Source organism: Cetorhinus maximus, chromosome 1, assembly GCF_964194155.1.
Source record: "Cetorhinus maximus chromosome 1, sCetMax3.hap1.1, whole genome shotgun sequence".
Taxonomy (NCBI): Eukaryota; Metazoa; Chordata; class Chondrichthyes; order Lamniformes; family Cetorhinidae; genus Cetorhinus; species Cetorhinus maximus.
This window is the reverse complement of record NC_135879.1, coordinates 2,721,287-2,746,183: the sequence shown is the minus strand read 5'-3', so window position 1 is coordinate 2,746,183 and position 24,897 is coordinate 2,721,287. Positions and strand designations below refer to the sequence as shown.

Here is a 24,897-nt window from a genome sequence, read left to right as displayed (position 1 = left end):
TTGGGAGTTGTGGAGCATCGGCATCAGCATTGGTTCTTGGCCGCTTGGTTGTTGCTCAGCTGCTCCCGGGAGGTGCAGGAGTTTCCATGCCTTTCGTTTAAGGACATGAGCCAATGTTCTCCGTTGCTTCCCACCATCTTATGAAGCGTCCTTCATCAAAGGACTCAAAATACTGTTGTCACAGGATCTTCATTTTCACTGTATTCGTCAAGAAGCCATTCGCTTTCTGGGGCCCAGCAGAGGCTGAAAGTTTTTATGAAGCCCCAGGGAGCTGATTTGGTGGCTGCCAGTTTGTGAAGTCGAGTAAAGCAGTTGTAGTTTTTGGAAAGGGATGGGATCTGTTAATGGTGCTTTCCATTGTATCTGCAGTAGACACCCCAGTTGTCCTTCCACAGATTCTGGCATGGTTTTGGCTTGGAATTTATGGACGGTAGTTCAAGTCCAATGTGAGTGAGCATTGGGCGATGTTGGAAGTGGGATAAGATGGGCAGCACTTGTCAGGAGCTCATCAACAGATGTCCGTTGCTGTCGTGGGTCGTGAAGCAAAGGTCAAGTGAGTAGCCCTCCTTGCACCTGGCAGAATGGAATGTGCCAGGCTGCTCTGTATTGTACACAAGTTTTAGGTCCTGCACAGAGGCCCAGTCTGACAGCATTTCTCTCTTGTTATTGAGGCAGCCCCCACATGTGATGTTAGATGTTGAAGTTGCTAGTCTAGATGGTTGCATATGCTGCAGGCTGTAGTACAATGTTGAACCACAGGTTGTTTAGTGGCTTGTAGACATTTGTGATGGTTATCTTATTTACTTTGGAAATGGAGTAGAGGTCATCAGATTTTAAGTTCTCTGTGTCTTTGGTGAGACTTTCTTTGATGTAGGTAGCTAGGCCGTATGCCCTGTTATCCCTGTTTGCAATGAATTAGCAGCCGGGAATGTGGGCTGGATAGCTGGAGCGGTTCACAAGCTGGGTTTCTTGCAGGGCGATGTTACTGTCAGAGGGTTCCTTTACGCGTAGCTCATGTTTTGCCCAGGATAGTTCTTGTGTGTTGAGCTGGTATATTCTTGTTGCTGGTCCTGTGTCTCCGCTTTATTGCCTGAGAGTGCAGTGGAGGCAGGATAAATCGAGGCTTTCGAAAGAGAATTGGATCATTATCTGAAAAGGAAAAATTTGCAGGGCAGGGGACAAATGTGGGGACGTGTCACGAGGAGAATTGTTCCTTCAGAGGGCCAGCATAGACACAACGGGCTGAACGGCCACTTCCTGTGCTGTAACCATTCTATGATGGTAAAGTCATAGAAGGCTAATCTTAACTGAATTTTAGCAGAGGCTTCCAACCTTTGAATGACATATACAGTTAAAAGAAAATGCTTTAGTAACCTTGTCTATGTTTAATAATCAAATTGTTATCCTTCCATTTTCTGGAACAGGTTCAGAAGCTGTGTGACCGAGTTGCCTCTTCAACGTTATTGGATGACCGCAGAGATGCTGTCCGTGCACTCAAAGCACTGTCTAAGGTATATACTCAATTTTTCAGCTATTGGCTCTTAGGCACACATGAAATAGGAGTAGGTCATTTGGCCCCCTGAGCCTGCTCCACCATTCAGTTAGATCATGGCTGATCTTCTGCTTTAATGCCATTTTCCTGCACTATCCCAAAATCCCTTCAATTGTTTGTTAATGAGATGTATATTTTTTAAAAAGATAAAGCATTGCTTGGTGGCCATGTGGCTTCCAGCAGGAAATGATTCTGCAGCCTGCTATTTGAGCTAATACATCTCACTGTTGAGGTAAATTGATTTTGATCCAAATTGAATAAACATACTAATATAATAGAAATGTGTTCAAGTTATTGGTGGTGGTGTGGTGGTGGGGTCATGAGGAAATTGGCATCAACCATGGAGTGACATGTACTTAAAATTCTACTGCACCGAAATGGGCCATACGGCCCACTAAAGGCCTTATTCCATTGTTTATACACCACGTAACCCTTCTCCTACTTCTCTTCCGCCCACCCTCCTTCCTCTCACCCTATGAACATATTCCTTTCTTTCTTTCTCCACATGTTTGCCCAGATTACCCTTAAATAGCATCTGTGCTTTTTGGCCAAACGAATCCATGTGGTAGTGAGTCCCACACTCTCTCCACTTTCTGGGTAAAGAAGATTCTCTTGAGTTCCTTTAGAAGTTATTAGTGACTATCTTCTACGTGACCTCTACTTTTGGACTCCCCCACAATTGGAGACACATTCTCTACATCTTCCTTATCAAACCACATCATAATGTTAAAGACCTCTAGATCACTCCCCTGCCTTCTCTCTCTTTTGAGAGAAGAGCTCCAGCCTGTTCAATCTTGATAGTTGTACTCCTCATTTCTGTTGTCATCCTTGTAAATATTTTTTGCACCCCCTCCAATGATTCTTATATCCTTATTATCATGTAGGAACCAGAACTATGTACAGTACTGCCAAAGTTCTATATAAGTTTAACATTTTTGGAATTCTTTTCCTTTATAAATGATCTCCAGTGCTTTGTTTGCATTTTATATGGCTTTGTTAACATGCTGCTGCTTGTAATATTTGGCTCTGTACCCTAGATCTCCTTGTACCTCCATTTCGATTGGACTCCTACTTTCCAAGGAGTATATGGCCTCCTTATTCCTCCTAGTCATTAAAACTAATCTGCAGACAAATACCCTACTACCTGGAGGAGGGTATAAGAGTTTTTTGTTCTCAAAAATGCTTGCTTTATTTATTTTTTTTGTTTAGAAATATCGCCTTGAAGTGGGCAGTCAAGCCATGGAGCACCTTGTTAATGTGCTGCAGACTGACCGGTAAGTATCTGTTCCTACGTATGGAAAAAGCATTTAAATATTTGAAATTTCTTGCCTCAAGTATCCCAGTACAGACAGGGATGTGTCTAGAAATGGTTCCTTCTTATATTTAAAGGTTAGTAAAGTAAAATTATCTAAATTCATCTAACTTGTAAGTTGGAACTGGAGGAATACTGTGAGGGCTATTCTCATGCTTCTGAACAACTACTGGAGGAATGAGTGATGACGTTGCTACTTTAACAGCTTGCTTCAAATGTAGATCATGTTCAATTCAAGAGTGCATGAGAAGGATACTGCCTCTGGCTCCAGCCACACTAACTAGTCAAGTTTTACAGCTGAGATATGGTTGGTCTTTTCATGAAAGATGCTTGCTGTGTATTTCCAACATTTTCTGTTTTTATTTTACTGTTATTGCTTTGGCTCCGTATCTTTTAGGATTATAAAGTTTATGACATCTGCTGTGGCATAAGAAGTTTTTCTATCAGTGTTGTGGTGATCTATCTGGGACTCATTGCTACCCTGTTTTATACTTTGATCCCATCAATTTTGAGCTTGGCATAACATTCAGGAATCCTATCTAGGCTGTTACACTGTTTTGTAGCTGCGGCAGCAATGCACTAGGAGCAAATCAAGACAAGCTGTACATCATGGATAGTCACAGTCACTGTAAGAAATCTAAAACATGTTGGAAGCAGCTGGGAATGTTAAGGCCCTGATGTATAATCTGGCTGTCAAATTAATCTTAGTGCATTGCTTTCAAGTTCAACCTTGGCAACAGTGGAGCCCTCAGAATGTTTGGATTTTATGGTGAAGCAAAATGAAAGTATAGTCACTGACTTTATTGTGATTAATTGGCAACCTAAAAGTCTAACTTACCTGATGGTGACCTTATTGTGCAGCAAAGTTGTACATGTTCTACTGTTTGACAAAAAAAAATCATTATTTTAATAGATGAAAATTAAATTGGTTGCATTTTCCTCCTTTTGAGAGCAGAATTGGAGAAACTTTAACATGATAACCTTTTGTCTTTTCTCCATTCTCCACCTCCCCTTCCCCCAAACACATTTCTCAGCGTTTAAAAAAAAAAATCCTTTTGATGCGAGGGTCCTGATTTATAAGGCCCAAAGGTCAGCTGCAGTCATTGAACCCTGTCCTGTTTCACACTCCCACTAGGTTTATACTGCTCGTGATTCTAACTCTGTTCATATCCTATCTTTATCGAATTAGTGACTGTGTCATGTGCAGCCATTTTCTTTTACATTCATCTCGTGGTTAAGTTAATAGAGTGGCCTTTCTATTTCCTTGGCCAATCACATGGCCTATTTGACCAATAATATGCTATGCTGGTGCCTTGAATGCAATCCCTGTTGTAAATTGGCCTGGACCTTCTGAGGAACGGCAGTCATTGTCGGTTTGCTGTTCCACTCCCACTTTTGCTGGCCCCTGACACTACTCCGCGTTGCCGTTTGGGTCTTCCGAGCCTGGCTTCTTCACAAATGCAGAGTGCAGCATCCATCCAAGAACTCCATCAGAATGCCATAGCGTCAGGGGGAAGACTGAACACATCCCCTTTTTATGACACTAACTGCCCTAAGGTAAATTTAAATGTCCAATGTGAATGGGTGAGTGGATGAATGAGTGAATAGCTAGGCTGGTAGGGCAGCAGGGTTGGTAGGGTGGTGGATGGCAGTTGAATGAGTGGGTAGGTGGGTCAGGATAGTCACATCAGGTTGGGGAGGTAGTTGGGTCTTGGGGCTTGTCACGTTAGTTTGGGGAGTTAGTTGGGTGATGAGTAGTTGGTCAGGGGGACAGTTGGGGGGGACTGGTCGGGTTTGGTAGGTCAGGTGAGGTAGTTGGTGGGTCAGAAGGTCAGTGTGAGTGATTGGGTACTCAATTTTGTCATTACCCAGGAGTTAGACTAGGATTTTTTCTATCTAACATTTCATGGGTAACTATTCAGGTAAGTATGTTGGAACTGTCCAACGTCTCTGACTCTAACTCAGAGTTGGAGACTTTCATGGAGGGTCCCAGGGAGCATAGGAATTGCCCATTGGAATTCAAACTCCCTGGGCAAATCTCACAGAGGTCAGCACGTTGAGACTTCTACAGGGTCCTGAAATGCGCCTTGGGTCGTATGTCTGGTCTCCAGTGACCCAGGGACCAGAAGATCTGGGCCATTACATTCAGATGGACCATCTCTGACCTGGGAGATAGGCTGGAGATGTGATTCCACAGCTGTACTTCAGGTAGAAGTGTTCTAGTTTGGGAGTTTTCCAATATAACTTGGCTGCAGCTTCTAGAAGCAGAGTACATTTCATAAACTGAAATGTAATGCCCTTTATCCTCCTCAACACTGTTTAACAATGAACTCTGATCGGAAATTTCTTCCAGGTGGTCACAGCATCTGTCGGTCCTGAAGGTGGGAAAGAGCAGATTAGATTGTTTTACGCAAGTGAAACGGCTGATTAGATTTATTTCACAAAAGCTAAAAATACCAACATCTAATGTAATGTGCAATAAATACATGAAACATTTGAAAGCAGTCCATAAGGTATTAATATAAACAAAAAGCTAAAAGCTACTGCGGATGCTGGAAATCCAAAACAAAAACAGAATTACCTGGAAAAACTCAGCAGGTCTGGCAGCATCGGTGGAGAAGAAATCAGTTAACGTTTCGAGCCTTCATGGCCCTTCGGCAGAACTGAAGCATAGTTAGGAGAAGGGAGAAATATAAACTGGTTTAAGGGGGTGGGGGGGGAGAGACGTTGAGGGTGTGGTGATTGTGGAGATGAGCAGATAATCAAAAGATGTCACAGACAAAAGGGTCAAAGAGGTGTTGAAGGTGGTGATATTTGTCTAAGAAAAGTGCTAATTAAGAATGGAAGACAGGATATTCAAAGTACAGCTCTAGTGGGGGTGGGGTGGACAGACTAACAAGGTTTTAGTTTTAGATTTAAAAATAATGGAAATAAGTGGGGAAAGAAGAATCTATATAAATTATTGAAAAAAAAGGGAGGGGGGGAGAGACGGGGTGGGGATGGGGGGAGGGGGAGTTTAAGATCTAAAGTTGTTGAATTCAATATTCAGCCTGGAAGGCTGTAAAGTGCCTAGTCGGAAGATGAGGTGCTGTTCCTCCAGTTTGCGTTGGGCTTCACTGGAACAATGCAGCAAGCCAAGGACAGACATGTGGGCAAGAAAACAGGGTGGAGTGTTAAAATGGCAAGCGACAGGGAGGTTTGGGTCTTTCTTGCGGACAGACCGCAGGTGTTCCGCAAAATGGTCGCCCAGTTTGCGTTTGGTCTCTCCAATGTAGAGGAGACCGCATTGGGAGCAACGAATGCAGTAGACTAAGTTAGGGGAAATGCAAGTGAAATGCTGCTTCACTTGAAAGGAGTGTTTGGGCCCTTGGACGGTGAGGAGAGAGGAAGTGAACTCCTCCATCACCCCCTACTCCTCAACCCCCACTTATGGCACCTCCCCATGCCCACGCAGAAGATGCAACACCTGCCCCTTCACTTCCTCTCTCCTCACCATCCAAGGGCCCAAACACTCCTTTCAAGTGAAGCAGCATTTCACTTGCATTTCCCCCAACTTAGTCTACTGCATTCGTTGCTCCCAATGCGGTCTCCTCTACATTGGAGAGACCAAACGCAAACTGGGCGACCGTTTTGCGGAACACCTGCGGTCTGTCCGCAAGAAAGACCCAAACCTCCCTGTTGCTTGCCATTTTAACACTCCACCCTGTTCTCTTGCCCACATGTCTGTCCTTGGCTTGCTGCATTGTTCCAGTGAAGCCCAACGCAAACTGGAGGAACAGCACCTCATCTTCCGACTAGGCACTTTACAGCCTTCTGGGCTGAATACTGAATTCAACAACTTTAGATCCTAAACTCCCCATCCCCACCCCGTTTCTCCCCCCCACACCCCTTTTTTTTCAATAATTTATATAGATTCTTCTTTCCCCACCTATTTCCATTATTTTTAAATCTAAAACTAAAACCTTGTTAGTCTGTCCACCCCATCCCCACTAGAGCTGTACTTTGAATATCCTGTCTTCCATTCTTAATTAGCACTTTTCTTAGACAAATATCACCACCTTCAACACCTCTTTGACCCTTTTGTCTGTGACATCTTTTGATTATCTGCTCATCTCCACAATCACCACACCCTCAACGTCTCTCTCCCCCCCCCCCCCCCCCCACCCCCCACCTTAAACCAGTTTATATTTCTCCCTTCTCCTAACTATGCTTCAGTTCTGCTGAAGGGCCATGAAGGCTCGAAACGTTAACTGATTTCTTCTCCGCCGATGCTGCCAGACCTGCTGAGTTTTTCCAGGTAATTCTGTTTTTGTTTCATAAGGTATTAATGTACATTTCCATGCATTTGTTTTTCAAGTTTGCAGTCAAACAACGCATTCCCATACTTTAAATTGGGGCATTGTTTTAAGATAATCAAACCTGTCTGCTCCAGTTACCTGATAAACAGCAGGTCCAAGCTCTTTCAGTTAGACGAGTTACTCATGTGAAAGTTCAAACGTTTGCAGAGTTTGCAGATTAACGACAGCTGGTCGCTAACAGAAATGTGGACCATGAAAAGATTGTCTTTTGAAGACCTTTCCTTTTTGACATCACAAAGTAATATCTTTGCTGACTGTACAGCAAACAAAATGTTAAAACAGTCTTAACACTTGAGTAAATAATGGAGTATATTGGTTTGGGACTTGTCTCATCCCTATGACGACTATATTTGCATTAGATGATTGTAGTGCACACAGCAGGTGGAATGCTATCCTGCCGAATGCTGTATTTGTTTGCGTTTCAATCACTTGCCCTCCATCTTTCTTGCGATTACTTCATGAATGAAATTACTTCAAATATGTTAAACCTATTAAAGGAGCACTTTCCAATTCAATCTTAGTTATTCTTGCTGGTTAAGTAAAAATATGAAACCAAAGCCAAAATTGAGCTGGCACAAATGGCTCCCATTACAAAGCAGCTCTGTAGTTTTCCTCATTGCTAAACTATTTTAGTTAATACTCTCAATCAGGAGGTGCCTGAAATGGGACAATCAATTTCCAATTGTTAATGAGCGTGTGAGTATTGATGTTTGTGATATTGAGGATACATGATTGTCAAGCCACACGGAATGTTCCAGATCCTTTTGCTATTGGAAACCCAAAGTTGAGGTTGAGCTCTGGGGAGACAATTCTCCAGCCTGTCATCTTGACACTTGGATGGAGAAGGTGCCCTGACAGAACATCACAGGACAGAGAGAGATTTACTTCCATCCATTAAAAAAGAACTTTGAAAGTTTATTTGATACTGTTTCTGTTGAGACTTGCAGAATCAACCAAACTTTAGACAACTAATGGAGAAGTTGCTAAACATGCTTCAACTACTGTATCCAGTGCCATAAGAAAGTATATATGTTGGTAGGAATGATCTGCTTTTGTGCTGTAAACTTCAGTGTTCGAAACTAAGTTTAAAAACTGCTTTGATGTTTTTGGTTTTGTTATTTTCTCCACATGTTTGTGAAGTGTGAGTGCTTCTATTTCAGAGTAAGTATGTTGGCGATAACAGCCCTTGTACATATTGCAGCATGGACTTGTGATCTTTTCCAAATTGATAAATACTCTTGCTATAGTGTCCAGAATTAAAAATAGTATAAGATGCAACCTGCTGAATAATTGCAGCATGCATTATTTGGGCCTGTTCAGGCTTGTTATACCTTGTACTTAACCATCCCGCCTCAATGGTGCAGATGGAAAGCAGCAAAGAAAGTAGGCCTCATGTTTAATTATTCCAGAGAAATGGTTCCTGTATTATATGTATCTGCTCAGTGATCCGTTGTTGCCTTGATGTCATGGGCGGCTATGCTTACCTCTTGGCATCTTGTTTCTGTGGCCATGTTGACATCAAGATGCAAATGAGGTCTGGAGCAGAGTGCTTTTGGTAAACTCCAATTGGTGTGTTGTTATGCAGGTATTTCTTAATGGCAACGTTGCTAACTTCAACACTTCATTAATGATTAAGAGAAGACTAAGGGCAGTAACATTTTTTTGTGTGAGTGGGACATAACTGGGCATTCTTCTTTAAAGGTCCTATAGATACCGTCGTCATAACTGAACATTCGTTTGTGGATATTTTTGCACAACTTTTTATATACTAATTAAAAAGCAAGGTTAAAAAGAACAGCAATGTTATCAATAATAAAAACAGAAAATGCTGAAAACACTCTACAAGTCAGGCCACATGCGTAGAGTGAGAAACAGTTAACATTTCAGGTTGATGACCTATTGTAAGAATTGATATTACCACTTTGGTTTTACGTGTCTGGATTTGAAAGGATATTTACATCATCTATTGCCTCTCCAGCTCAGACTCTGAAATTATTGGCTATGCATTGGATACTCTTTGCAACCTGATCTCCAATGATGTTGAAGAGGAGGAACCAGGTACAGTGGAGCATTTCAATACTTTATCACTTTCCAGCTAGAGTTTCTGATTATACTGTATCATTGTTTATAGCTCTTAATCTTCACTGACATTTCTCTTTGAATTCAGTGCGTGCTTTGATTTTCAACTTGTTTCATTATAAATCTTTGAAAATACACCATTTAAAGAATCTTGATTGAGCTAGGACTGCCACATGAAAGGAGATTAATAAATTGTGCAATGAGATCATTGAATAACAAACTTTGGGTCTGTTTCATGGATGACTGAAATCAAGATGAGATTGAACTGAAGTGAACTATTTTATTTTTATCGAAAATATAACTTTATAGTACAGCTAGCTGATAGCTGTTTTCTAATCTTTCTCTTAATATAACTTAAAAAAACTTTGAGGAAAAGTGCTGAATGAAGCTGTGCTGTTCAACAGGGGTAATGGACATAATGTATTAGAGAAAGTTTTATTGGAAGTATGGCACTTGGAAGTGTGCGCAATATGTAAAACTTAATGCATTGAGTAGACATGATGTGGCATTGCGCCTGGTAAGTTGGCACTGCTGTGTCCACATATAATCATATAAATATAGAAAATGTATGGCAACAAAGGAGGCCATTTGGCCCATTGTGTCTGTGGCAGATGAAAGAGCGATTCAGTCTATTCTCATTTTCCAGCTCTTGGTCTGTATCCTTGTAGGTTATGGCACTCCAAGTGCCTATTCAAGTATTTTTGAAAATGTTGTGAGAGTTTCAGCCTCTACCACCCTTTCAGACAGTGAGTTCCACACCCCCACCACCATAATCTGGGTGTTCCATTCTGCTCCATTTGTGCAGCACCCAAGGCGCACAAAAGGTTAGCTTAAACAATACTTGCCACTTCAAAATTATTGAGTTATAAAAAGGCTCTTGAAGCATTCCAGATCAATACTGTACACCTGTCCACCCAATATATGGTGCATCAAGGCAGAATTTATTATGTTATCTGCAATAATATGAAAGGCAAGTTTGAAAGATTTTGTTTTATTTTTAATCAGTTTTTTAAAAAATAACAAAGCTCCTCATTGGCTAAGGCACTTAATGAACTAGTAATTATTATATCAAGATATAGCATTGTGCTATGAATTTGGAATTTGTTTAACTGGCACCAAACATTGGAGAATATGGGGAGAGAAGAGCTACGGGTGTTTGAAGAGATGAGAGTACAGTGTCGAGGGTGAGAAGGGGCTGCAGGCTGTGACATGGAACCACAGCATGTGATGGTGGATCACTAATGGGATTATGAAACTTCATTCATAGGGGACGGTGGAGACTGTCCCACGGCTGATTCAGCAACAGTTGGGTTGTGGCTAGAGCCAAGTGTAAAGTTTGACAGCAGGTCACATAGGCTGGGTGGGAATTGGATAAAGTGCTACCAAAAGCCTGGAATGAGGCAGCTGAGAACAGATAGGGGAGATCCTGAAATTAAAAGTAATGCATCAGACAGCTGTTGAAATTGGCTTTTTTCCCATTGTAAATGTAAACATGCAAATATTGGCAGGATTTTTGCAGTTATAAACTTTGACATAAAACAATGACTCAAAATTGTAAGGAAAGTAAGGAAATGATTAGGAATCTTTATATGTAAGCCATCTTAAACATAACTATGTTTCAAAGTAAAATAGCAATTATTATACAGCGCGTATGATCTGACTGTCTGTGAACACCATAGGGCATATGCAAATGTTCAAAGACTGATCCATTGGGGATTTTCCCTAAGATGTCAGGGACGTAAGACAAAGGGAGTGTTAATGGTAGTGTTAAAGGCTAAAGGTGCTAATAGAATGCGTTAATAGCAGAACAAGGGTCAGCGCTCTGAAAGCATAACATAAGTTACAGATGGCCCTGTGGGCAGGAGATGTTGGGAAAAAAAAATAAAGATCAAAATGGAGGACAGAGCTCATGTTTGATATGATCCAAGTCATCATCAGGCTATGTACCTGGCATCGCATCGACACTTAAATTCATATGCCACGTTACTTATTTGTGTGATAGGCAGAATGTATTTTTGGCTTGACAGTGGCATCCTGTTGGTGGAAAACACCACTCTTGTTGCCACTGCATAGTGGCAGGTGTGAAACAGCTTCACCTGCTGCTCAAACTTTTGAGATATTTTGCCCCTCCAGAGTACTTTTCAGATCTGAAAGTTGCGGCCTTTGGCCCATTCGTGTGTATGCTCGGTACACAGCGAGCAATAATCTGATTGGGTTAGCCATTATCCTGCAGGATAGCTCTGTGCCCTATTTCAGCGTCAAGCTTGCACGGTGAGCAAATTGCTCGGGCCCTATTTACAAGATTGCTGATAAGGCCAATCTTGTAGCGAGTGGAGGTGTAGGAATCTTTGAAATTTGGCATTCTTGCATCTATCCTGAAGACTGCAAGATGAAAAGCTTTGGCAGCATGTCTATTTTTTCAGCAGTATTCAAAGTTTGTGCTACCAATAACTTAAGAGGCTGCGCTCCATATAATTTGGATTTTTTGTTCTGGTCTTAAAAATTTGGTGCTGAGTGCAGAGGGTAGTCAAATTAGATGTGCATAAAGACCTGAAGCATTTTTCTCTCCTAGGTTAACCTTAGTGTCTCAAACAGCTATGAGCAGAAATGGGGAACATTTTGGAATAATGTACCTTTAAAGTAGCATGATTTTCCCCAAGGTACCTTTATTTTAAAATTTGTATTATGGCATGCTTTCTCGCCATATTTGTTTTGAGCTTCAGTGCTTCAGCATGTCAGCTACATACAATGCTTTGCATTTGACGATCTGTTTTGTCTCAGTTGATGTTTCTTCTCTTTCATGTATAATTCAGCAGATGAATCTGAAGGTAAAACTTTACTTTTGTATGGTACTGCTTCAAATAAATTTGCAAATGAAAATGACATTTCAAATTTAACAGCCTGCACAAACCTTGAATGCAGACTTACTAACTGGACTAATTGCATTTGTTTTTGAAGGTGAGTGCGCATCTAACCCTTAGTGCATCTAATCCTAACAGAAGAAGCAGTTAATAACCATGAGCAAAGATATTTTTTAATTGGATTGTGTGTCACATACACAACTCTTCAGAAAATGTGTGTTTTTTTTCCTCATTATAAATTAGTACTCCTGGTTTGAAGGGCTTATCAAGTAACAAATAATTTAGAAGTGTCATCTTCAGAAACACTAATCTTAAGGTAGAACAAAGCTTTCAACATAAAGCAGGTATGTTTTGAGAATTTGGCTTGGCAATGTGCCAATGTATTGGCACATTGTGTGGTGACTAACCGCTTTCAGGCAGTGTATTTTTGATTTTTGACATGTATGCACAGAGTGGTAGACATTTTGTGCTGAAATTGAGTGATCAGTTTCATTTTGGATTTCAGTAATTACAATCTGAAAATGTCCTGCAATCTAATACCGCGAGAGCTTGGGAGTTTCAGATTTAAAGCCTTTAAAATAAATATTGATGATTTAATATAGAAATTAGGAATAAATCTTGGAATCTGAGTAATCTGGTTGAGCATAAGCACTAACATTATCAAACTCTGCTTTTGTTGGACACGAGCTTTTCATTTGCAACCTTATTTTTTTTCACCTTTTTGATTCTTTAATGTTCTCCTTTTTCGCTTTATTTCTAACCTTTCTAAATTGAAGGTGTTTACTACTGCTAGGAATTCTGGGGTAGTCCAGCCTCCATAAAATTATCTTGATTTTTTTTTCTCTTTTCTATTGTTTTGTCACTGATCAATGCTGCCTTTTAGGTAAATGTAACATCTTGATGCTGAGGCAGGAAATTGGGATAATGTAATCTCTAGCCTGAGCCTCCTTTTTTAACATGCAGGAGAGTTGATAGACTTGTCTAGGCCCGAGGAGATTGTGCTAACACTGGTGAGACTGATCTGTGTTAACCCATATACAATTTATACAATAAAAGACTGCAGACACTGAATCTATAAATAAAATAAAGTTTTATTGCCTGTTCACATTGTTTTGATTGGTCAAGTCGGGTCTGTTGGGCAGGATCTGGTGCGCATAGAGGACTGGAGTATCTGTTGCATGTGCAGCTGCCAACAGTTGGCTGCGGCTGATAGAGAATGAAAGCGGTGGGGGAGCCCAACAACATAGTTACCCTGGCTGGAGAGAGATGGGATGTGATTGGCAGGGATGGGGATGGCAAGGGAGGGGTAAAAGGAATGGAGGGAGAATAGCAAAGGAAGAATGGGGATGGTGATTGCATAGGAGGGGTAGATGATGTGATGGAATTGGTTAAGTGTGGCAAATTGGTGGGGAGAATTATTTCATACAAATTATTATTCAAAAGTTATTCTTTGTGCTAAAAATGAAGATGCACAAGATTTGAATGAAAAAGTTTTAGAAAACCTGCCAGGTGAATTAAAAGAAAACATCAACATTGATTCTATAATCGAAGAGGATGGTAACAGTCTATACCTTGCTGGAGCTTCTACACAGTTTAACTCCAATGAGCATTTCACCGCACAATCTTAGATTTGAGGACGAAGCAGTTGTAATGTTGCGAATGCAACTTGGAACTTAAACAATGACTTGGTCCAAGAACACAATTGGTAGGAAGTTGTTTTCTTTCTTAGAAGCTGAAATTATAACAGGCAGATTTCAAGGAAATAGTGTTCATTCTTCAAACAACATTGAACCCGTCAGATGCAAACCTGTCGTTTCAACTGTGGGGTAAACAGTTCCCAATTAGACTTTCATATTGTATAACTATAAACAAGTTACAAGGCCAGATTCTTGACCAAATTTGTATTTGTATTCCTAGGTCTGTTTTTACACATGGACAGCTTTATGTAGCTTTTTCCAGAATGAGAACTTTTGATTGTGTTAAAGTCTTTACGAAAGAATAACTAGAAATTGTGTGTTTAAAGAAATACTGTTGCATTAAAGATACTGAGTTGACTGCAGATGTTTTGTGGGCCTCTGCTAGTTTTTGAATTAGAAACTGAAAATGCTGAAAGCACTCAGGAGGTCAGGCAGTATCTGTGAAAAAACGAATGTAGAGCTAACTTTTTTTAGGTAGGTGAGCTATATCAGAACCCAATTCTGTATGCATTGGCAATTAGGATCATATTATTTCATTGCTTTCCCACTTTTAATATAGCCTGTAATAAACCTAATGTAGATTATAACAATTGCAGTCACAATTCTGAACTGGGAGAAAATGTAACTGTTTTGCTAAGAAATAAGGAAATTATGCTAAAGCTGTATAAGTCACTGGTTAGGCTCCTGCTGGAGTATTCTCTCAATTCTAGGCACAGCACCTCAGAAAGGGCGTCCAGGTATTGGAAAAGGAACAAAGGAGTATTGTTAGAATGATACCACTGATGCGGGAATTCAATCATATGGAGAGACTGGAGAAGGGGAGGTTGTCCTCCTTTATAGTGGAGAAGAGAAACAGTTGAATAGAAGAGTTTCAAAATTGAAGGATTGCATAAGAGTAAATAAGGAGAAATTGTTTCTAGTGACGAGAGCGTTAACAGCCAAAGGAGACAGAAAAGATTCTGGCAAAAAAATTCAGGGGGTTGAGAATTTCTTTTTACGTAGCGAGTTATGATCTGGAATGCGCTGCCTAAAAGGGCAATAGACGCTTCTTGAATAATAACTTTCAAAGGGTATTTGGGTATTTACTTAAAAATGAAAAATTGCTTTGCTATGGGAAAGAGCGGGTTTGGGGGGGTGGTTGGTGGTGGTGGTGGTGGTGGTGGTGGGGGATAGCGGGATTAATCAGTTCTTGCAAGCAGGCTGCTACAAGCACGATGGACTGAGTGGCCTCTTTCTGTGCTGTGGTCCTGATTCTCATCCTCAGTGCAAGCAATTGCTGACTTAATGATCGATCATTAACTCTTAATGGGTTTAAACAATGAATATCTTCAAAATTATTCTCTGGGAGCAGCCCCATTTGGAGGTGACACACAGCTTATGTATGTCATGAACATCAGGAAAATGAAAATAGTGTTTCTGCTACCTTTCTACCACTTTTTTCAAATACCATTGGAATGTTTTAATATAAATTTGACTTCTTCCCAACCTGAAAATTCAAAGATCTTGATTGTTAAAACCTGGTAAATTCTATTGTGTATTGCTTTCATTTATTAAGTTTACCAATCTTTTTGATCCTAATATTTAGTCTCTTTCACATTGCTGTTCTGGTTGTTTAACGATCTTCGATTATAACAGCTTCTCCCTTCTAACCGTACTTCCCTAATCTCTAGATTCTGGTGGTGCCCAAGTATAGTGCTCTGGCTTGACATCACACTTTGATTTCTTTTCCTTCCCTTTTTTTTTACAGAGGAGAATGCCCAGAAGACCAACTCTGATGATCTGGCTGGGCAGTTCGCCGAGATTTATATCAAACAGCAAGAAAATCTAACCCTACTGTTATCCTTGTTAGAGGTCAGTTTCTGTTTCCATTTCAACACTATTGTGGATTAGGAAAATCAGATGAGTGTGACAACACTGGGGAAATTGATCCATGGATTCACTATTTGGCACTCCTGATGCTCTTCACCTTGTTCGGACTATTAGCATTGAGAGAAATAGGCTTGACTGACTGTGTGGGGAGAATGGAGGGAGGCAAACACTGATATGTGGCCGAATTGACAGGATGGGGACTGAACTGGAAAGTGAGGAATGCCAACTTACCTCGCTTCAAGATCAAACCAAAACAGCAGAGCTTCTGGGAGCAAAATGGAAGCTGTCTGCCAAGCCACGTAGGAAAACCTCAACTCCAATCTTGCTGCCCCCTCCATGTCACAGTGCTGTTAGGGAGGGAGTTCCAGGATTTTGACCCAGCAACAGTGAAGGAACAACAATATATTTCCAAGTCAGGATGGTGGGTGGCTCAGAGTGGAACTTGCAGGTGGTGGTGTTCCCATCTACCTGCTGCCCTTGTCCTTCTAGATGATAATGGTCATGAGTTTGGAAGCTGCTGTTAAAAGAACCTTGGTAAGTTGCTCCAGTGCACCTTGTAGATGGTACACACTGCACCACTGACACACAGTGGCAGCAAGGAGTGAATGTTTAAGGTGGTGGATAGGGTGTCAATCAAGCAGGCTGCTTTGTCCTGGATGGCGTCAAGCTTCTTGAGTATTATCGGAGCTGCACTCATCCAGACAAGTGGCGAGTATTCCATCACATTCCTGACTTGTGCCTTGTAGGTGTTGGACAGGATTTGGTGAGTCAGAAGGTGAGTTAATTGTTGCAGAATTCCCAGCCTCTGACCTGCTCTTGTAGCCACAGTATTTATATAGCTGGCCCAGCTTAATTTCTGGTCAAAGATAGCCCTCAGGATGTTGATAGTGGTGGATTCAGTGATGGTTATGCCATTGAATGTCATGGGGAGATGGTTAGATTCTCTCTTGTTGAAGCTGTTCTGGCAATTGTGTGGCGTGAATGTTATTTGCCACTTATCAGCTTAAGCCTGAATGTTGTCCAGTTCTTGCTGCATTCGGATACGGGCTGCTTCAATATCTGAGGAGTCACGAATGGTGCTGAACATTGTGCAATCATCAGCGAGCATCCTCACTTCTGACCTTATGAAGGAAGGTTGGCCATTGATGAAGCAGTTGAAGATAATTGGCCTAGGACACTATCCTGAGGAACTCATGCAGTGATGCCCTGGCACTGAGGAAATATAACCTATCATCACTTTAAAGCATCTGATTGTAAAATGCTATGATTAGGTAAATTGCTTTTATCCTATTTTGCACAATTCTAACTGCACATCAGTTATATGGCAGTTTCTTTCCTCCTGTCAAATGAATTTATTGGATCAGTCTACAAATTTGCTGTGAAAGAAGGTGTTGAGAAAAGCAGTTGCATGGTTTTGTATACCAGTGGGAAATATTTATTTTTCGGGAGAGGGAGCTTGGTTTTCTGACAGTGTGCTTGTAGAGCATGTAGGTCAGAAAGTTACCTCTTGTGGGGATAATTAGTTTAATTTTCCTCTAAGAATTCTTCCATCCATATTGCTGCCTGTTCTTCTTATTCCCCACTGCCACCCCCTCACCCTCCACAGTTCCCCAGCATTTCCTCATTTGGCTGCAATTAAGTCATCTCTGGCATTAGCCTGAGTCTGCAATGAGCTTTAATATTATACAACTAATCACTGTCTATTTAGTTTTCAGTTTATCTCCTGAAAGGTTTTCCTATACCGACTCCACTTTGCCATAATACATCACAAACTCTTTGTGGTTTTTTAACATGTCAAACTTAACATTTTTTGTTTCAGGAGTTTGATTTTCATGTGCGTTGGCCTGCAGTGAAGCTTCTAACTGCACTTTTAAAAAACCAAGGTCCACAAGTTCAACAGATTATCCTTGTCAGCCCAATGGGTAAGAGCGTGGTTTACTCTGAACAGTGCATGAGGTAAAAGTTGAATAAGCTGAAAGTACTGTATGAAACAAGCTTCATAAACCCAGGACAAAATTAAACTTAAGCACATTAGTTAGTTTCATGCATGTTGATATTACAAATCTAGATAAAGTCAAAATTCAATCAATGCCAATTTTGAAGTGTAACCCTGTTACATTATCGATTTACTGAAGTCAAAATTGTCTTGTGTATTTTTTCTGGAAGAAAATAATTAAATAGGGTGGACAAACATTTAGCAAAAATAAAACAGTCTCATTGAATGTTCAACAAAATAGTTGTATATTTGGGGAAATGCTGTCTGCTGATCTATCTTAATATAGAGTTATAATTTCTTTGCTAAATGATGTATAATTTGCTCACTAATATAAAACTAAAACCTAGATCTTGGAACTTGTGATTGTGAAAAGTTGAAGTTGTTCTTGTCTCTCCCATGGGTTCTGTCGTTAACAACTCAATGCCCATGAACAGAAAATGTTTCAACACTCTAGTGTTAGACATAGATGCAATATGTGGATAGACAGGTACTGTTGCACTTGCAATTTGTCAACAAATCTTCCCTATGGAGATTAATCAGAATTCTCTTGCTGAGAATAGGACAGTTCAATTTCACAGTAGCATATCTTTACTTAGAGTAGACCAAAGGTTTGTGCTTCTTGGCAAGCAGCGTACAGATGGTACAAAAGATTACTATGAATGAAGAAAACTAGAGCTTGGGACAAACACTAAATTCAGCACTAGGCTTTCACACCTAGGATCCAGGACCTAGTGAAAGCGACAGCAAGGATTCTATATGGAACGACGTTGGACAGCCTGAATCTATTCCCAATGTTGATGGGTCTGTAGCCCCAAATCCTTTACTTGCCGATTGTAGCCAGAGACACTCAAAAGTTTGACAGCAGGAATCCATTCCCGGTGAGAATTGCCCTAGAGCATAAAATTGCCACTAATTTCCAATCCCTGTCATAGAGCCCTCAGAATTAATGTGGGTTGGGGGGGAAGTGGGATTAAATATCCCCCAGTCATGTAATTGAGTGGTTGTCTTAAGGTGGGGCAGAATAGAAGGAGCTTTTCCCTGCATCTAACCTCATCTGGGAAGGCTTGATGTGAGTGGTGGGGGTCCAGAATCAAAAGTAGTACTTTCCCCACGCTAACATCCTTATATTGGGCACAAATGAGCAATTTCAAAAATTAATGCTGGACCGAAGTTTCTTCTAATCACAGTGTGTTTTTGGGCACAGTTGCCAAAATTCAGGAATTCAGATACAGGAAGTCAAAAATGGTGATTTAAAATGTGCATGCAGTATCATCAAATAAACTCCTGTGGTGCTGATCAAAGGCTGAAGGGCATATGCTTATGAAGAGGTAGTGTGTGTGGCAGGCCAGTGCAAGGCAATTGATGGGGCTGGGGAGTCAGGGTGCTATTGCTCCACTGTGAAACACACAGACAGAGTGTAAGTGCATTATGAGACTGATGTTCAGTAACCCAGAAACTGAGCTATAACTTCAAGAAGCATTCCCCAGCCTGGACCTGGCTGCCCCTGCTACCAATCTACTGACTTCACCCAGTCATATCCTGCTCCTCATATAAGGCTCACTCCCATCACCTTCTGACTTAATGACCCTCCTGTCTTGTGTGCTGCAGTAGCCTGTTGCCTACTGTATCCCCAAAATTCACCCATTTCTCTCTTCCTAACACAATTGTTCAATAAAACTTAGAGATTTGATCACAAATTCTGCTGTTGCAGGGTAAATACCCATCTACAATTCAAAAGCATATGGACAGATTGTGACACACAGCTCTACACAAGTACACCATTTTAAAGCTATCGAAGGAATCCTGAAAGAAATTTAAGGGGACCGTGTGTAGTCTGTGTATACACTTTTGAACAAAATGGACAATTGTGTGTAGCAATATGTTGCCTTTGAAGATGTGGTACTATTTTACATGAGGTATAGAATAACTAATTCCTTTTCAGAAAGTTATATTAACTGTGCACGTTTATGTACAGGTGTGTCCAGGATGATGGATTTGCTTGCAGATTCCAGAGAAGTGATTCGCAATGATGTAAGTATCCTCCCCTGAAACCTCCTTGAACATGCTGGTCAAAACTGAACAAAAACTTTAAAATGGTTACTAAATATGCAGTCACTAATGTTTGTTTAACATGGGTTCAAAATAACTTTCCTTTTCTAAGAAATAGGGTAGACTTGTATAAGATATTTCTATTTGAATTAGTGAAGAGGGATTGAAACTAGAGAGCAAGTAGGGCTGTTGCTAAATTTCTACTCACTGGTTTCAAATGGAAACTTCATTTGGTTGGTTTACCTCATCCCCTGGTGGAGCAGGATATGTTACTATGTCTTCTGTTCCTCTGAGTGGTCTGAAGCACCAGTTTTGACCACAGCTTTTGGGTTGCAGAGAGCCAGTGAAGTTCTTAATGAGAGCCAATGATGACTTTCTCACACCTTCTCCCAAAGAAATAATAATCCACTCTTTATTATATGAAAACTATTTGTACCTAGTTTAAATGAATAAGTGCATATTTCAGCATTTTGTTTCAGGAGAGAAGGTAATAATTGCATCACCCAATGCAGTGATGCATGCTCTCGCGGTTGTGTGCATGTGTTTTCTGTCCTGTTGGATTATCAGACTTGTATTTGGGGTTCTGAAATTCAATGTTTAAGGCAAGATGAATTTATAGTAAGACTAAACTGGCAATTTTTGTGTCACAGTTAAGCCCTCCAAATACTAATACAAGCTGTTTCTGGAGGATATTGGGTGTTCTCCTTTTATCCCCAAAGGATTCAATGCTGACCTTGCAGAACATCGGTGGATGTAGATCCTAGTTCTAGAGAACCTGCTTTTTCAACATTGTGTTCAAACATGGATACTTTATGACACATGTCTCACTAATGTCAAATAACTGCAAGATTTTTGACCATACAGAAGTCATAGCCATTTATTAATTGCAATATGTTGTTCAGTAGTCCTGCACTTAACAACCCTTCTGTGTTTTTTCAGTGCTTTTGAAATAACATGCAATCACAGAAGGTATTAGGTGTGTTATTCATAGTTTACCGATTTTTAAAAAAAAATCTCCCTTTTTAGAATGGTTTTATCTCAGCTTTTTTAAACCAAAGTATTTTTCCTGTGATTACTTCTTACAAAGCAATCTCTTCCCCAGTGAAGTGGAGGTTTGTGCTTTCAAAGCTTTAAAGGATAGCGCACTGAATCCTCTGTCAGAACACAGCCCCACAATTATTTATAATCTTGCTGAATCTGGTTCACGCTTATCTGGCTTAGGAATTTGGAAAATCTGTAAAGCAGATATTGTTATTTCATCTCTAGTTTGATGGTGCTGCTAAAATAGCCAGGGGAGAGAGAGAGAATGAAAGACTTTTGTAAAAAGGAAAGGTAGTAAAAGCATCTTTTTTTTCTCCCCCCAGGGGCTGCTGTTGCTGCAACAATTAACAAAAGCCAATGCAGCCATTCAGAAGATTGTAGCTTTTGAAAATGCCTTTGAACGCCTGCTGGATATTATCACTGAAGAAGGGATGAGTGATGGAGGTATTCCTAAACCTAAACAGAAATAATTAGTGAATGAACAATTTCCCTGCAAAACAAAACCTGCCACAGAGATTTTTCAGTTGTATAGTTGTAAAAATCTGTGGTGTTGACTTGCTGAAATTGCAGTAGCTTGCTAGTGAATTTACCTGTCATTTCAAAATTTAATTTAACAAAATAATTTAAAGCTGAGAGACCTCCACTGTGATGTGCTATTCTTTTCACATTCAATTGAAATATTTCTGGCTAAGAATCTTGGCATTGCTGCAAAATGACAACACTGCCATGTCATGTAATTTAAGAGAGTGATGGGATGGCAGACACTAAATGAGAACCTTGCCTCAGATTTTGCAGAGGGGTTGGGCATTATGATTGTAGAAACATCTGAAATGGGTGTAGAATTATTGGTGGAGGCTATTATTTCGTGCTAAATGGTCCTGAAGAAGCTACTCGCACATGGCAGGGGTTTGCTGTTTTACATCTAAGGGAATAGAGGAGAGACAAAGAGGAGGATCCGACCGACTATAATTTTCCAAAATTCTGTTGAAGGGAAACTGTGACATCTCTCCAAGACAAAGGGAAAGGATACGTCAGGAAATTACAGGGATAAAATTACCAAGTATTTGGAGTAAAGTTAATCAAGACCAGTCAGCATTGAAGTAAGATCAGAAAGTGCTGGAAAAACTCCACAGGTCTAGCAGCATATGTGGAGAGAGAAACAAAGTTAACATTGAGTCCAGTATAACTTGTTCAGTCAGCACTGATTTTGAAAGGCAGTTTGTATTTGAGTTGTGCTATAGAATTCTTTAAAAAAAGAAGAGATATGTAAGGATGGAAGTCAAGCTGATGTGGCTTTTATTAATTTTCAAAAGTTCTTCTTAAGTTATCACTAGAGACTTGGTGGCAAAGTGAATGCCGTATGCAAACATATGTATACGAGCATACGAAATTGGAGCAGAAGTAGGCCATTCCGCCCTTCAAAACTGTTCCGTCATTCAATAAGATCATGGCTGATCTGTTTGTGTTGAGTTCTACATTTCCCATCTACCCCCAATAACCTTAGATTCTTGGCGAGGGAATCAACCTATCTCTGTCTTAAAAATATTCAATGAGCTTGTTTCCATTGCCATCTGAGGCAGAGGTCCGAAGTCGCACAACCCTCAGAGAAAAAAATTCTCCTCATCTCTGCCCCAAAAGGGCAACCCCCTAATATTAAAACAGTGCCCCCCTAGTTCTGGACTAGCCCACAAGAGGAAACATCTTTTCAACGTCCACCTTGTCAATCCGTTCAGGATTTTGTATACTTCAATCAAGTCACCCTTCACTCTTCTAGACTCCAGTGGAAACGAGCCCAGTCTGTCCATCCTATCCTCCTAAGGCAACCCACTCATTCCAGGTGTCAATCTAGTAAACCTCTGAACTCTCTCCAATGCATTTACGTCCTTCCTTAAATAAGGAGACCAAAACTGCGCACAGTATTCGAGATGTGGTCTCGCCAATGCCCTGTATAACTGAAGCATAACATTTTTACTTTTATGTTCAATTCCTCTCGTAATAAAGGATAACATCCCATTAACCTTCTTAACTACTTGCTGCACCTGCATACTAACTTTTGGTGACTCATGCACAAGAACATTTAGATCCCTCTGCACCTCAGAATTCTGCAGCTGTTCTTCATTTAAGTAATACTCTGCGTTTTTATTCCGCCTGCCAAAGTGAACAACTTCACGTTTTCCCACATTATACTACTTCTGCCAGATTTTTGCCCACCCACTCAACTTATCTATATCTGTCTGGAAACTCCTTATGTCTTCACAACGCACTTTCGACCTATCTTTGTGTCGCCTGCAAATTTAGCTACCATGCCTTTGCTCCCCTCATATTAAGTCATTGATGTAAATTATAAAAAGTTGAGGCCCCAGCACAGACCCCTGTGGGACTCCACTCGTCACATCCTGCCAATCAGACAAAGACCCATTTATGCATGCTCTGTTTTCTGCTAGTCAGCCAATCCTCTACCCATACCCATATGTTACCCCTCTACACCCTGAGCTTTTATTTTCTGCAATAACCTTTGATATGGCACCTTATCAGATGCCTTCTGGAAACCCAAGTACAGTACGTCTGCAGGCTTCCCTTTATCCATAGCACATGTTACTCCTTCAAAAAACTATAATAAATTGGTTAAACATGATTTCCCTTTCGCAAAACCATGCTGGCTCTTCCTGATTACCTTGTGTTTTCTAAGTGCCCAGCTATAACCACTTTAATGATCGATTCTAACACCTTCCCCACAACAGACGTCAAACTAACTGGCCTATAGTTTCCTGTTTTCTGCCTCCCTCCCCTTGAATAGAGGGGTTACATTTACTACTTTCCAGTCTGATGGAACCTTTCCAGAATCTAGGGAATTTTGGAAAATTTAGCGCCAATACTACCTCATTAGCCATCTCTTTTAAGATCCTCAGATGAAGCCCACATAGTGATGGAGATTGTTGAGGAATAGAAAGTGTAATTGTAAAGTGACTGACTGGATGGATGAGTGGTGTGCCATAGGGGCCTATGTGGGTTTGGCTATTACCATTTACAAAACCAACCTGAACTTGGGCATTGAGGGAGCAATATTAAAATTTGTTCAGGGAGTTTTGTAGAGGGACTAGGAATGTGCAAGACTGAAGACTGCAGGAAGGCAAAAAGGTAGTGTAGCCTGATCGATGGATGGATGGCAGATGAAATACAGTGCAAAAAAATTTGAAGTAATAAATTTTGCCTTCAAGAATGAAGGAGGCATGTGCACCGTAAAGGGAGTGGAGGAGCAGGGGGATCTTGTATAGATCCACAGTCTATACAAGATTGTTAATCAAGACCAGTTAGATAGCATGGTGAGTAGGTAAGGGCAGTGAAAGGGAAAATCACATTTTTTATTGATTCGTGGAATGTGGTTGTCACTGGCAAGGCCAACATTTATTCACCTTGAGAAGGTGGTGGTGAGCTGCCCCCTTGACAACTGAGTGGTTGCTAGGCCATTTCAGAGGACAGTTGGTCAACCATATTGTTGTGGGTCTAAAGTAACATATAGACTGGGACAGCAGTTTTCCTAAAAGGCATTAGTGAACCAGACTGGTTTTTACAACAATCTGGTAGTTATGTGGTTACCATGAGTGATAGTCGGTTTTATTCCAGATTGGCTTTATTCTCCAGCTGCCTTGATGGAAATGAACTCATGTCTCTGCATCATTCATTCAGGCCTTGGATTCTCCAGTCCAGTAACTTAACCACTATGTTACCATTTATCTATTAAGCATTAAATATGAAAGCAAGCTAAATTTGTACTAGACCTTAAATTTTGATAAGGGAATTGTGTACGTCCCATTATGGGGAGAATATCCAAAGTGCAATGTAGATTGCCTAGGACTTGGTAAGAGATTGCAGCAGTAGAGAGTTTTCAGAAGTTGGGAATTGTTTTACGAGGTTGATGAATGATCTGATAGAAACCTTTAAAGGTGATGACAAGGTTATGAATGCATAAGTAGTAATAGAGTGTGATGGTAACAAGAGGGCACATTTAAGATTAAAGACATGAGATAACAAAAGCATAGTTTTGGTCAACATTGCTAGCACACCATTAGTGACTTGCTCAAT

General features: G+C 40.6%; 1 protein-coding gene across 2 annotated transcripts in view; it reads left to right on the top strand.

The window, feature by feature from the left end:
• Positions 1–24,897, top strand: part of uso1 (USO1 vesicle transport factor) — a 70,054-nt gene that overhangs the window by 7,231 nt on the left and 37,926 nt on the right. The window contains exons 2-9 of one of the 2 annotated variants that reach the window (XM_078566234.1): positions 1,425–1,511; positions 2,762–2,826; positions 9,201–9,280; positions 12,115–12,129; positions 15,607–15,710; positions 17,548–17,650; positions 19,700–19,755; positions 21,138–21,258. In XM_078566234.1, the coding sequence (XP_078422360.1) occupies positions 1,425–1,511; positions 2,762–2,826; positions 9,201–9,280; positions 12,115–12,129; positions 15,607–15,710; positions 17,548–17,650; positions 19,700–19,755; positions 21,138–21,258 (631 nt within the window). The remainder of the gene's footprint in view (positions 1–1,424; positions 1,512–2,761; positions 2,827–9,200; positions 9,281–12,114; positions 12,130–15,606; positions 15,711–17,547; positions 17,651–19,699; positions 19,756–21,137; positions 21,259–24,897) is intronic. The other variant, XM_078566292.1, reaches the window with a different exon arrangement.